This window comes from Squalius cephalus, assembly GCF_949319135.1.
Source record: "Squalius cephalus genome assembly, chromosome: 16".
NCBI classification, from domain to species: domain Eukaryota; kingdom Metazoa; phylum Chordata; class Actinopteri; order Cypriniformes; family Leuciscidae; genus Squalius; species Squalius cephalus.
This window is the reverse complement of record NC_137137.1, coordinates 32,116,597-32,132,557: the sequence shown is the minus strand read 5'-3', so window position 1 is coordinate 32,132,557 and position 15,961 is coordinate 32,116,597. Positions and strand designations below refer to the sequence as shown.

The window sequence follows — 15,961 nt, the reverse complement described above, 5'->3', positions numbered from 1 at the left end:
TGTTTTTTAAATAGCTGGTAACCCATTGGTGTGCCACAATGGCGACGAGTTTGTGTTAGAAAAATATTCATATTTAACATGTAACAAAGTAAAATTCTAGCTTCCGGCCAAACGGCCATGCGCAGTCTATTTTTTGGTTGCATTGATTTTCTGGAATTGTGGTATCTACAGGAAATGAAAATAGAGATCTGACCAACACAATCCCATTGCAATTTGTAAGTATTTTACATTTTGGCAAATTAGTGGTTAATTCTTATGAATTCATTTGATCCCATTCCCAGTTTGTGTAATGTGCACAAAGTTAAAAGGAATGCTTTTTTCATCTAAATAAAAAAAGCTTTGCGCAAAACATGTGCATGCATATTCAATTCTAAGCCTGTGAAGAAGTGCACTTGATGTATTGAATTTGCACTTGCAGTGTAGGCTACTTCAGATGTTAAAAGTATATATATATATATATATATATTTAAATACATTACATAAAAGTTTAAATAGAAAAGCCATACTTAAGTTTACCATAAATGCTTTTAACATGCAGTTAAGTGTGCAAAAACATTACATTCAGTTTAAAGTGCAGTAAGCGATTTATGAGAAACGTGAAATCAACCCAAACAAACACAACCCTCCCTTCATTGCTCGGCCCCCAAAATGCACGACCACACAATGCAAGACGAGATGTCTCTTTATCATAGCAGAAGCTATGGAAAATAAAGCTTCATGGAAAATAAAGCTAAGATGACGAACGAAAAGCCCTGCTGCTGATTGGCCCACTTTCTCCTCCCCAACATGAGTGGACACGCCCCCTGCCGCTGATTCGCTAACTCTCTCTCCCCCCCATCATGAGTGGACACGCCCCCTACTGCTGTTTGGCTCACTCTCTCTCCTCCCCTATCATGAGTGGACACGCCCCCTGCTGCTGATTGGCCCACTCTCTCTCCTCCCCTATCATGAGTGGACACGCCCCCTGCTGCTGATTGGCTAACTCTCTCTCCTCCCCTATCATGAGTGGACACGCCCCCTGCTGCTGATTGGCTAACTCTCTCTCCTCCCCTATCATGAGTGGACACGCCCCCTGCTGCTGATTGGCTAACTCTCTCTCCTCCCCTATCATGAGTGGACACACCCCCTACTGTTGATTGGCTGCAAGTGCTCAGTCGATCACTTTCAACAGCTGTTTTCAGAAATCGCTTTCTGCACCTTTAAGTATATTCTTTTAAAGCATATTATTTCTGTAATAAGTATTCTTTTTGCCATTATGCCAAAAGGTATGCCATTAAGTGCACTTCTTTTTCACATGGAAAGACACAACTCTCATGTGAGCCCTACTTGTGCTGCTGCTATGGTTTTTGTGGCTTGAGTTAGTGTTGAATGTAACATTGGTTTAATAATGAATGACAGACCGTCTGCATTGCTTTCGCTGTGACCTAGAATAATAGTATCACTCGATCACACGGACAAGCAGAGCGGATTAGCTGGAGACACTTGTTCCCCATTAGATGGACTCAAGGGAGAGAACAAAAGGAGGCATTGTGTGCCAGAAAGGTGACCACATCTCTTCTGCACTACATGAATTACTCTTTCCCTTTAAGAAGAAGTCAAGGTGATATAATGTCTACACAACTTGCTCTGGACTGAGGCATCAAAGAACCTTCACTCACTCTGGACCAAACCCTTCTCCATAAACACCACACTCATTCAGTACACCGTGTGCTCGATAAATCATTTTTACAAGATGCGGTTGGCGACTCCAAACAAAAAAAGCATTCAGAGAGATCTTGTTACATACTGTCTGGCAAAACACTTCAATTCAAATTCTGTCAGGTCAATTTTTGTATATTTGATGGTGGGATGAATTTGTGCCTTGATACTGTAGGACAAAAAAATGGCAATGGCAGTCAGTTGCACATGTTTTAAATGTGATTTTTTGACATTGAGATGGTTAAAATGCAGTTTTGCCGGTATTCCATTCAGTTTGAGTACGTCTTGCAAGGGGACATGAGTGTGTTTATATATGGAGACAGTTGAGTGATGTCTCTTAAGTGTGGACAGATGTGTGGCGCAAGCATTGTTAGGGAGCATGAGAGTCTTTTCTAGTCTTTATACTGACAAAATGTCCAAAACATCTCTTCTGATGTAATAAAAGCACAGTCAGTGTCCTTACAGACAGAAGATGATCTGTAGAGCTCTGGTAAATCTGGCATTTCGAGTCTGTTTAAATGCCGCCACTCTCTTTGTCACATTTGAAACTTTCTGTGTGCTTCAACAAGTTCCAGCAGTAGCTTCAGAGTTCTTGTTGTTTTTCACATTCCTATTGTTAGTGATTTAACATTTGGATGCAGTATACTTTAGTACTAGAGTCAATTGAGTTTATTCATGTCCTTTTAAACCTTGTTTTGTATTTTGACCCGGCAGGATTAGTGTAGCTTACAGTAGTAGAGAGACATATTACATTTTGTGGAACTTAAACATTTCTGTACAATGGGGTTTCAACATTTCATAAATAATTAGATGGAATGAAGTCAGCTTAACCTTTAGCCCTTCGGCCAGTTCCCACTTCCTTTAGAACCGTGGAACAAGTTTTTGTGTGCGTGTCTTTCAGAGTGACAAGACAGAAGTGAAGATCCAGGCCTCCCGTGTCTTAACCTTGTCTGTCACTGGCTCACTAAGTCTCTAACCAGATCTCTTCCTGTAGAGCTGCTGTGCCATGCAGTGGACACACACACACACACACACACACACACACACACACACACACACACACACACACACACACACACACACACACACACACACACACACACACACACACACACACACTTATCTGATCTCTTGAAGTGGTCATAGTCTCCACTCTGTCTGCCTGCTGCTAAATACTGCTCTTAGCTACGTATCAATCTGCTAAATGCTGCTCCGGGCCACATACTCTTCCCTTATCTGAACTCAGTGCTGACGAGACTCTTGAGAGCGTTTTCTATCTCTGCCTCGGTCCTATCCAACACAGTCTTAAACAGGAAATAAATTGGCCATTAAGATAGGACTGAAGTTACTCTCCCCCACCACTGTCAGTGAAATGTTTCTGATTGCTCATATTCTTGTCATTAGGACGCTAAGTGTCTCACAAACCATTTTAGGCTACCTCAAAACTGAAGTCTAACACACTGTAATTACTAGAATTTTACTTTGTTACATGTTAAATATGAATGTTTTTCTTACACAAACTCATAGCTTCGCTTCAGAAAGCCTTTATTAACCCCCCAGAGCAGTGTGGAGAACTTTTATGAAGGATGGATGCACTTTTTTGAGCTTCAAACTGATGGTTGCAATCCACTGCCATAATAAAGCTTGGAAGCCTCAGGCTGTTTATTAATATAACTCCGATTGTATTTGTCAGAAAGAAGAAAGTCATATACACCTGATGATGAGGGTGAGTAAATCATCCAGGCTATGTTTTAATTTTAAAGTGAACTACTCCTTTAAGTTGAGTTATGGTGGTAGAGTAAGATATAAGATTTTATCCAGATAAAAAAAGTCTGGACATCAAAAAAAAAAAAAAAAAAAAAAAAAAGAAGAAAAAAATAAAAGAAATATGCTTTGTTTCCCCCCCGAATCTGTTCCATAAGGAAGTGGTTTGAAATTCGATTCCAATCAGATATGTTTCCATCACCCTGTTTTTATGCCATTTTGAAGTAGCTATCGTATCAGAAACGAGCGATGGAAGTGCGAAAAAGAGTTAATGCGAATAATGGTGGATGGAAAAGCATTTGCCGATTAAATTCTGACGTAGCGAACATTAAACCCACGTGACTAATCGGCTGTTTCCGCGGATGGTGTTTCATTTACTGTTGGTTATTAAGGTTGATGGAAACCTAATTCGCATCTGTTTTTTTTTTTTTTTTTTTTTTTTTTTTTTTTGGGAGATGAGAAATCAGTAAATTCAACTGGAAATAAATACTTGTTTAGAAAATATTAAGCACGTTTTCAAAAATCTTTGCAATGCCCAGTGCCCTAATGTGGTATTAAATGTGGCACTGCACAAGAGCCTGAAAATCATTTTGTATTTTGCATGGATTGGACCACACAGTTTTGTTCTAATAAATAAAAAACATCACATAGGCATTAATTATTCATTTAACATGCTCCATTCTCAACACAAACACTGCATATGTGTGTGTGTGTGTGTGTGTGCGTGCGTGCGTGTGTCGGCAAACGAACGTTCTCTGCATGAAATATGTCTCTGACATGGTTTCTTCTTAAATAAACCTTGGATGTCCTGTTGCTGTGTCTGACTCTGTCCTCTTTTCATTCTCACCCCCCCCCCCCCCTATTTTTTGGGGAAAAAATTAGTGTGTGTATATGTATGGGGGCGGTGCCACCCCTCTAGGCACGCCCCTGGGTACACCTACATACTACATCATTACCAAAGCAACCCATGCAGGTATAAGTTGGTTATGTTTTGACACAAATCTTATTTGATCACTTGCAAATAATAGTGCGGACAGTCTGCCTGAGAAGATCTGATCTCCCTGCAGTCACTTATAGCAGACTTTGCTATTACCTTCAAGAAATAGGCTTGCGCCTGTAGGCTATACAATTTCTGAAATAAAATCTGTACGAAATTACATTAGGCTATATGCTTTTCTTATGCTGAAACCGCCCTGCTGAAAAAACAAACAAACATCACAGAAGTTCTTATGGTTTACACTAAAAAAATACCATTACAAACCACAAAGCTTTAACCATTAAAACCATCACCTAATGGTTTCAGTATCAGTGTTGCCAACTTGTATAAACTGTTGCTGCGTGTCGATTTTTTTTCTCCGCGATTTGAAGGTTTGACATAGCCTTTTATTGTAATTATGAAAACACTGTTTATTGGCTAGTGATTTTCAAGATGAAATTGTGTATAACGCATAACAGTGACGGCATGTATTTTAGGTAGGCCTATATGGGAGTGGCATATGTTTTCATATTTGTAAGCTATAGGGTCACTGGGCGTGTTTTGAGATATTTTTAATTGGCCCTTGGGCTGGTTTTGTTACACAGGCCTGGCACCCCTTGTCCTGGTGTGTGTTTTGGGCAATATTCCATTAGGATTTAATGGTTTTAACACACCACCAATAGAAGGCAACAAATTAGTAGAGACCCCCAGGGACCAATACAGTTTTCATTAATACAAAAAAATTGAACCCATTACAAATTCTAAGGGTTTCTATTGTTATTTTAAGCAGGGCGCTAAATTGGCATATTTGTAAAGATTCTCCTATAGAGTTGCTTTATCAGACAGGTCCTATCACTGGTGGCTCGCAGTCAGATTTCAGATCTCGAGACAAGGCTGAGAGAGTGCCGGCTTGTCTGCTCTTCTGTTTACTCTCAGCACTGCATCCTGGCTATCTGACTTATCACGACTCTTCAATTGTTGGATCTGTTTGGCTAATGTGAGTGTAATGACAAGCTCATTGGAAAGCGTTAAGATTGGGAGATAATTAAATTGGTTTAGTTTACGACGTTACAGAGAATTGCAGCGTCTTGCTTAACTTTGGGTTTATCACTTTTTAATCGATTTGACTAACATGAAATCTTAAAATAGGCTATATTTGTGTTGACTAATGTTAATTTGTAAAGTAAAAAATGTTACGCACACAAAAATTGCTGAGATACAATAGGCGTCGGCTACCTCTCAAATCCTATACAAAAATAAAAAAGCAGAACCATCGTTAGGATATCAAGTTTTTTTTTTTTTTTAAATGTTAGGCTAATAAAAAAAATAAAATGTTTTTTTTTCAAGCAGCATTGTTTCATATGCATATATAAACTAACTTTCTTTCTGTCTTTCTTTCTTTCTTTCTTTCTTTCTTTCTTTCTTTCTTTCTTTCTTTCTTTCTTTCTTTCTTTCTTTCTTTCTTTCTTTTCTTGTTACTCTAAAATATTTCATGACTAAATGACTGAATCAACCTGACGTCATTATACCAGCGGCAGCGAATAATAGGCTAATATTAATAAAAATTCAGATAAAAAATAACTCTGAAACTGAAAATGTTCACTTTGTACAGAGAACCCTGCGATAGGCTACATGTCTGCAACCTTTCTTGTTTCTTGTGTTACTTAGAGAATCAAATTGTCCAAATAAATTCCCACACGTTGCAATACAATTTAATTTATTGAGTTATGTTCTAGAAATCCGCCGGTTTTTCTTTCGGTGTAAAGAAACATCCATTTGAACTAGTTTAGCTGCTGGATAATATTTTAAGGACAAACTATGGCCAAACAGTTCGTATTATTAGAGCTAATAATCAAGTCATTCGAAAAATACAGTAAATTATTTTGAAATGGATGTAGGCTGTAATCACTTTTTCAGATTTAATTAAACAGTCAGATTTGAACTCACAGACACCAGCAGTATTTCTATTTTCATATTATAGACAGGCTGTTAAATCGTTATTATACGCCAATAACAATCAACACAGCCTCACGATAAAGTTAATATAGGCCTATCTCAGATCAAATTTAGCCTTCTTGAAAAATGGCTCTAAATACAAGCATGACAAAATACTGTTATTAAATATGTATTCTTTATTTGGTGTTGTTTGTTTTGTAAACCAATGATATAAAAACAAAAATATATATAAAATCAGACAACAATGACAGTGTTTTCTCCTCAGCGTTTTTCAGCAGTGCCACTCGGATAAATATAGTCTTAATCCAAAAATCTCCTCTTTTAGGACCGATGCATGTCTCACCAAGTTCTGATCGCATCCACACTTCCCGTCGTCAGATTCATATCCGCAAAGTGGTTCGGTATTTGACTTGTGTTGGCAAACGAGGGCACAGAGGTGAAGTTACAGTGGTATGGGTTATTTCCATAGCTGTTGTAATAGTTATTGTAGGGATATGATACAGTGACATTGTAAGGAGCTCCGTGACAGGGTTTTCCATCTCGCACCAGCACGGGCACCGCAACCCTCCGCGGGCCGGACAGCTCCAGGCTCCTGTCCTGTCGCTGTCTCTTACACTTGTACCTCCGGTTCTGGAACCATATTTTGACCTGTGTGGAGGTGAGCTTCAGGACATGAGCCAGGTGGTCTCGCTCGGGTGCGGACAGGTATCTCTGCTGCTTGAAGCGTCTTTCCAGCTCGAACACTTGAGTTTGAGAGAAGAGCACTCGAGGTTTCCTGCGCTGCCTCTGCTTTGGCTTCTCCCGGGGTGCTTCCTCTTTATAACTGGAGTCGCCAAATGGACACAGGCCTAAAAAATCAAATAATAATAATAGTATATTCCGCGTATAAATGCAATATGAAATGCACTGAATGAAGAGGATCAATAAATACAACAACATAGGCTAGGGCTAATATGTTTTAGGTCACACCTTAGATAAGGGTCCAATTCTCACTAATAAACAACTATTAACTACGACTTTTGCCTCAATAAACTCGAATTACGGCTTATTAAAAGTTGTACGTTTAGTCATGCAGAATAAGACATTATATGTGCTTTATAAGTATAATAAACAGCCAATATCCTAGTAATAATGTGCATGCTAATAAGCAATTTAATAGTGAGAATTGGACCCTAAACTAAAGGGTTACCGTTTTTTTGGGTTAATTCAGGATAATTGTGTCCCAGTTGACCAGAATTCTGCCTACAGAACTGATCAGTCGGTACTGCAAAATAAAGTTGCTGCCTTATATTTTTAAGTACAATCAACTTGGATGTTTAAGTCATTTCAACTTAAATTACGTTAAACTGACTTAAAAAAAATAGTGGAATCTTAGCATCAGACTGTGAAATTTTTTTTGGGTTGTAACTAAAAATGTAAAACCAACTAAAAAACGTTGATTTCCTAAATCCTTCAACTTGCAATAATTTGACAGTATAGTTAACCCCTTGAAAGCCCCCTTTTGAGCCCAAAACCCTTTCCTAAACCCGTTATGTGCATAAGCTTTTTTTTTTTTCGAGATTTACGCATTTAATTTAAAATATCACCAAGTTGAATTGAATAACCATTACATATTATTCATATTATGAATTAAGAATTTGAAATGGGTAAAAAAAACTAGAGCTTAATAAGACATTTAGTATAAATCTTAAACGTAAATTTAAACATATTTATGTTTACGTTTATTTTGTTGTTTTTATTTTTACGTTGAATTTATGTTTATATTTATGAATACGAATCACATAGCCTACATAATCCATTCCCTTGTTGTTCCATTAAGATTTATACAAAATGTTTTATTAAGCTCTAGTTTGTTTTACTCGTTTAAGATTCTTTATTCGTAATATGAATAGCCTATGGCTATAAGGATTATTCAAATCAATTTGATGAAATTTGGCTATTAATTGATTTTTTTTTTTTTTTTTTTTTTGAGTGCATCTACTGAAAGAAGACAATTTAAGCGATAAATAATAACTATAAATATCCTACTTGTTAAATCATACTTGCTATAAATATCCTACTTGTGTCTTCGCCTGGATCCATGTCCTCCTCGGCTGGAGACCCGCAGGAGCTTCTGAGCGTGTCGAACTCGTGTGAGTTGAGCTGACCCCCCGTGCCCGCGCCCGTGCCCGTGCCCGTGCTGTGGTTCTCGGGGCTGTAGAGCAGATCCAGGCTCCGGCTCAGGGTGCTCTGAATACACTGAAGCTGAAGCGAGTCCTGCTCGACACCCATCAGTGCGTGAGGGTGCAGAGCGTGTTGCTGTTCCAGTTTGAGGATGTCCTTCACCGAAAACGGAGTCGAGGTTACGGGACTCGGAAGCATCGCTCGACAGATGTGTGTGTGTGCTTGAAGAAAGGTGGAAGAAAGCTTCTTCGTTTCACCTGCTCAAACGCAAAGCGACATCAGTTGAGTTTGTAAAGTTCCTACAGATGTCCACAGGTAAGCAGAAGAATATGGTCCACGTATCGCTGTTGTTTGACGTGTATCTCCTCTCAGAAGCAGCTCTAGATGAAGAATAGCCCCTGTCTTCCTCTTTCCGCTGTTGAGAAGAGCTCTTATCTAATACACAGCGTCCTTATCTCAGACTGACCCCTCCCATTCTGTGCGTCCCATCATCACCTGTCCGAACTCACACCAGCGTGTTTAAAAGTCTCCGATAGAGGATCGTTGAGACTGAAATGCCATTTAATGTGCAATTTAAAGGCGAGTCCACACTATTTTTTTCAAGTGGGCTTACCTAAGCTACAGGTAATGTTTAAATTACCGTTAACTTATTTCAATCAATAGGCTACTTAATATGATTAAGCCTGACTATTAGGTTACAAAAACGAAGTTTAATGTATTAAAGGCTAGAAATAAATCCAGGTGGAAATGGAAAACGTGGAATGTGAGTCGGTTCATTTGGAATGTTAAAGTATGAAGGTGTTCTGGCTTATAGTCTCAACATTACTTTTGTTTTTAGTTGATTTAGTTGATATTATTAGCCATTAATGTTAGAGTAACTGATATAGTCCAGTGTTACTAGACAAGCCTATAGCTGTTAGGCCTAGTATTTTTAATACTTTTCGATGAAACCTTATGGATCTGCGAAGAAATTCAATTGGGATCACATGAGAACCATTCGAAATTCAGTATTTCAAAACCCTTACAAATAACGATATTATTTACATTCATTTGTGTGTCATTACGTTTCAGTCATTTTAATAATGCATTAATTTAAGCTGTTGTATTTAACGTAATATAGGCCAAGATATCTGGTTAAATAACTTAATATTATGCAAACATGTTAGTAATTACTGCAGTGTTCATATAGGTGCTCCCTCCATTCACCCTCCTGAAACCATACGGGCAAATTGGTTTGTGCTTCGCTGAAGCAAAGTGGATGTCCGAAAAGGTGACGCCGACAGTGACATCCAACAGGCCTATTAGTGTACACAGGCCACAACAAACAGTAACCCTACACCTGATGTAGTCTCTGGCGCCAGCCTGCAATGCTTGAGTGAGGTTCAGACGCCCAGCTTCAGTCCATCATGACAGCGACCCTGCATTCAGTGGCCAAACCTTATTTATTCCCCGTATAGTTAAGCATTTCTTGTTTCATTTGAATCATTTATTTACTTCTAGGCTACTAGATTTGTTAATGGCCGCGGCCCGCGTTAGGTTATTATTTATCATTCCCTCGTTCATAAAGATAGAAACCACATTTTCAAATGAAATGTTCTTAATTAATTAATTATTTAGTTCTAATTAAGTAAATTACGATAAAATGAATAAATGATACAAATCTAACCACCACGTCGTCGTCGTAATACAGTTGTGGCTCGTTATAGAGCGAATTATTCAGTGGTCAGAAGTCTCCAGAAGATCACCATTCATATTTATTGCTCGTTACATTTTCGACTCAACTTGCGTGTTGTGTGCTTCATTATAACAATTACACTTTAACACACTTTTAAGAAGTTATTTTTATGGGAAATAATATAGTCTCTTTTAAAAGACTATATATTTATGTGTGATCTGATAATGTTTTCGGACACCTAATGGAATATTATTTGCAATTAAATGAAAATGTATTATACTTCAAATTTATATATTAATTTATATTAAATGCAAATTGTGAAACTTAAGAGGCCTACATTTTTTTTACATGTAAAGTAGGCTATACATCTGTATATGTAATTTCATAATTACTTCTATTGTCTTTGAAATTGTTAAAGTGTACATCCAAATGCATTTATAATAAACTAAAAAATACATTATTATTTTTATATTAGCCTACCTTTTAGTGTTTGAGTGCAAATTAAAGAAATGTACGTAGTGGTTTTGTTTCGAACTCTAACCCCTCTTAAAATATTTGTTTTGTGAATTCTTTCCACCAAAATAAAATCCCAGTGTCATTTTCCTAATAATTTTCTAATAGTTCTTCAGTAAACAAGAGAACAACAGTAATAAAGATTTTAACAAAAAGATGCAGCTTGAACGTTAATCGTATTAATATTTTTCATAAATGCCAGGTCGCCATTTTTTTTTTTCAGACGTGTTTTTAAAGTTGTTATTTTATGCAGTTCAATTACAGTATTTTGACCAAAAACACTTGTTTGTTATTTTCACATTTTACGTATAGGCCTACTTTTTACATTCTTGCTATTCCGTTTTACTGTTGATTTATGTATTATAGGCTTCTATAAACACTGCGATATAACCCAGGTTTCCCTGATCTCTGCACTCGATTTTGTTCATAACTCATAATTCTCATCTCTCATGTTGTACATATTTTTGTGATAAACTGTACCATGTGACACTGAAGACTGGCTGATGAAATTTCAGTTTTGCATCACGGAAATAAATGATATTTAAAAATGAAAATAGAAAACCATTATTTTAAATTGTATGAATGACAATAATATATATATATATATATATATATATATATATATATATATATATATATATATATATATATATATATATATATATAGTGTGTCCAGGCTTGTATAGTAGACAGTGTAACAGAACAGCTTTGATCCTGTCACTCATTGATGAGGTAATGACTATAATTGCGCATCTCTGTCCTGTTCACGAGTTCCCCAGCATTCAGAAAACTCGAGCAATCCTTTGGCCTCTGAGCGAAACTGACGGGCTCGGCTCTGCGATGTAAGGTAACACGGCAGTTAAGTAATAACCCTAATTAATCATACTGTAAAAAAGAGAGCTGATGGCAACTGAAAGGAAACCCTCGCCTCCGAGGCCTTTCTTTAAACAGTTGGTCACCGGAGAACTCCATCAAAACGTTACTCGAGATTCAGTCGCTGTGTTATTCTCAAACCTGTAACCTCATACATGAAGGAGTGTGTTTTGATTGACAGCTCACATGATGAGAGTCCTCAGTCCTGCTTGAAGAGGGAAGTTTGTTTCCTGTTTCCAATGAATATGTTTGACCTTATGTACATACAAATGTGCATTTATCAGATGTTGCATAAGTATATTTTTAGTCACTCCATATATGGTGCTAATAATTATTGAAAAATGACCAGACAGCAGTATTCAACATGGTAGGCCTATTTTTATTCCTTTTGATTATTTCTTCTTCAACTAAAGGAAACTGAAACGTGTTCAATTCCTAAATGTGAATAAAAAAAACTGAATTAGCTTGTGCTGTTATACATTTAGAAATTGCCAGCAACCATTTCACCTATGCCTACAAGATTTTCAAAACACTATAAGTTCCTATAAGAGACTCAGCAACAGCCTTATTTATAAGTTTAAAATGTGTTGTACCAGAAAATCTCCGAGGGTTTTGAAGAAACTGCACAATATCATTAAGGGGAATAAAATGTTTGATCAGAGCAACCGAGAAAAAAAACTCAATTTAGACTTGCAAGATGACCTGAGGAAAGGAGAACACTAGACAATGACCTTCATGTTGGGACATCTTCCAGAATTACTCTTGACCAAGAAGTACATAAAAGGCCCACTTGAATATGCTAAACTTCATTTGGATAGACCTGTGGCGTTCTGGAAGAATGTTTTATGGACCAATGTGACCAAACTGGAACTTTTTGGACCCATGGATCAGCGGTATGTCTGGTGGAATAAAAGGCAAAGCTTATGAGCTGAAGAACACCTCAAACTGGTCAAACTCGGAGGAGGTCCAGTCTTGTTCTGGGGTGCTTTGGTATTGCAGGAAGTGGAAATATTGACTGTATGAAGGACATCATGAGTTCTTTAAAGTATCAAGCCATTCTGGCAAAGATGGTGATCCTTCAGTGCAGAGACCGAAGCTTGATGATCAGTGATCAAATTTTCCTGCAGGACAAACATCCCAAGCTATACATCCAAACTTACTGAAGGGTCGGGGATCAATCATAGAGTGTTCTTGAGTGGCCTGTACAGTCTTCACATTTACATCTCGTTGGAAATATTTGGTGGAATTTGAAGAAAGCAGTGGTAATGTGAAGACCAAAGATTATCAGTGATCTGGAAGCTTCTTCAAGCGAGGAATGGGCTGAGATTGCAGTAGAGAGCTGACAGAAACACACTTTTGTGGGGTGAATAATTTTTTCAGAAATAAAATGAATCCTTTTCATATTGAATTAATGCCAGATTTCCCCCCTATAAAATACAGACATGGCATTTGAGGACTAATTTTAATTTTTCTCAGTTATTTTGTATTATTTCAAGATTCAATCATTGGCTCCTTCTTGACTATAACAATATATATTGTTGGTTTAACTTTAAAAAAGTAACGGGGTTGCCTCAAAATTTTAAGTTTGAGTTAAAACAATGAAGGAGATTGGTTTAATCAACATAAACTAAAAATATTATGGTATCTGAACCACATAAATTATCCAAGTTGATTTGACAAAAGAAAAATGTAATCATGATGCACATGCACACTCTAAAAAACTTAAATCTCTTGACAAACTAAAAGATGTAGGCTACATTACATCGGTATATATTCGAAATAAAATATATAGATTGTATTGAATATCAGATTACTTATTTTGCTCAAGATAAGGATTTATTTGGTCCACATGTCATGCAAACAAGAAACTCAGCTATAACCACAGGTCGAGAGCTGTCGTTCAAACACAACTGTGCGATGCTTTTGGCGAAGGTTCGTTGGAACGATGGTTTCGGGAAACACCGGCTCGTTGAACTGATGATAACGACGGAACTTGCGACCATAGTCGGCTAATAATGCTTTTGGGAAACGCGCGTGGAATTTTGACATTTGTATTTTAATGACATAAACCATGGCCAGAAAGCTCTTTGCCGAGTAAACGTGCTGTAATTTTCCGTGGATAAAAGGAAAACTCCATTATAAGTTTATATAGGCCTACATATCAATTGCCAATCCATTTGCTGGAAAATCAATAGAAGTCTATATTGCTGTCAGTATATCTGTAGCCACTAGATGTCCCTGTAAGTCTGGTTATTACAGTTCAAGACAGGATCTGAATGAGCAGCACTGATAAACACTGATGCTGGGAAACTGAACTTTCTGCATTTCATTCGCTCTGTGGACATACGTTTAATCAAGATCAACTCTGAGCATGATTTTGAAACAACAAAACAATTTAATATATAAATGGTTAACATTGGTTAATTCACTACATAACATCAACAAACATTTTTTTAACCTTTGTTCATTTTAGTCAATAAAAATGTTATTTCACGGTGCATTAAGTACTGTTAACAGATACAACATTTGATCTTAAAATTGTATTAGTTTATCTTGAAATTAACATTACCTAAATGATTGATAAGTTTGTTTATTGTTCGTTCGTGTTAAACAAATGCAGTTAACTAATATTAACACATTTACAAAAATCATTGTAAAGTGTTGCCAAATAAAAAAATAACTTCAAGAGCCAAAGAGCCAAACAACTTAACAGCCAAACTTCAAGCATTCTTGCGGAAGAACACTGTTTTGGTTGTGCTTCGGCTCTGTATGACTGTGAAGATGAATATGACCCTTCACAATAGATAATGCTTTACAATGAACTCTGTTAGAGAGCTACATATAACAATATATCTGTTCAATAAAACACCTTACTCAGCTGTTGAGTAATAAAAACACCATTATCTCTGTGTCGCTTTAACAACATTTCAAATCCCTCAGTTCTTGAGATAATGATATTATCTCAAAAGCCAAGCTGATGTTGATTCTGGTTTTATTACGAGCTCTGTCTCGTTCTCTTTACCCAAGCAGACTCTCCTCTGTTCACACACACACACACACACACACACACACACACACACACACACACACACACACACACACACACACACACACACACACACACACACACACACACACACACACACACACACACACACACACAATATACTAACCTCTGCCACTCTCACACCAGACACACTTCAAAACTGGAGCAACTTTTCTCTATTTACAGATATGACGAGACACGCACGGGCGAGTGACGTTTGTATGCAATGTAAGAAACAATGTGAAGTTGACCGTTTAGTCTCTGGCTTTATTTGCTGATGCATGAATGCATGATGCATCTGACTGTACAAGAATCATTAAATCACTGGTCACATGATCAGGCATTAGAATTAACAAAGTTACTTACATGTTGTCGCAATACTGTCGAGTCCATATCTTGCAGTAAAAGTCAAAGCCTGCACCGAAATTGCAACTAATTTACCAAAGAATCCACAGTTGAAATGTACGGAACAAACAAATAATGTTCTACTGAGACGTTCACACAGCTGAAAATAAATCACAACTTTCATAGCATTAGGATCTTTTTTAGTCCAGTGATCCTGTCTCTCTCTTCTCTTCTTCTCATCTCACTAATGCTCCAGTGGGCGGGGCCAAAGATGTGATGACGTTGAATAGGCGTTGATTTTCTATTGCAGAGGTGGTCTTTCGTCGCACTATTACATCATAATATGACGAAATCCAAAACTAGCCGTTTTCTGAGCTTGGTTTCAATAAAAGCTGTTCAATAAAAGAGGATGTTTTGAGTTTTGAAAATTACTAGATGTTTTTATTGTACAATGACCTTGTACATGTCAAAAGATCAAGAGAAATTTGATTTCTCAATTCATGTCCCTATTTTTTCTACGAATGTGCTGTATTATGTATTGTTACTACAACATATTTCAAGCTGCATAACCGCATTCTGCATAGATCAGATCATTGCCTAGAGCTGCAGTGACTCTAGCTTGTGTCTTAACCACTGACAGCAGTTTGTCTCTTAACCACTGACAAGACATTCTTGCAGAGATTAACCACAAGCACGATACACACCACACTATTCACCACAGTAAAGAGACAGAGTGTGGCAAAACATAATATCATCATTTAAAGTCAATGTGGACTGACATAATGCGACATAAACTAACGTTCTAACATTCAAAACATATAGTATAACCTTTTCCACGAAAATATGAAGCAGCACAACTGTTTTCAAACTAATAAAATGTTTCATCAAATCATCATATTAGAGTGATTTCTGAAGGATCATGTGACACTGAAGACTGGAGTAATGATGATGA

General features: G+C 37.2%; 1 protein-coding gene across 1 annotated transcript; it reads right to left on the bottom strand.

Moving 5' to 3' along the window:
* Positions 1 to 6,716: 6,716 nt before the first annotated feature.
* nkx2.7 (NK2 transcription factor related 7) lies at positions 6,717 to 9,087 on the bottom strand. Its single transcript, XM_079897809.1, has 2 exons — positions 8,455 to 9,087; positions 6,717 to 7,242 (listed from the first exon to the last, which is right to left on the bottom strand). The coding sequence occupies exons 1-2, from the start codon at positions 8,753 to 8,755 to the stop codon at positions 6,734 to 6,736; spliced, it is 810 nt and encodes a 269-aa protein (XP_079753935.1). The 5' UTR covers positions 8,756 to 9,087; the 3' UTR covers positions 6,717 to 6,733.
* Positions 9,088 to 15,961: the final 6,874 nt, after the last annotated feature.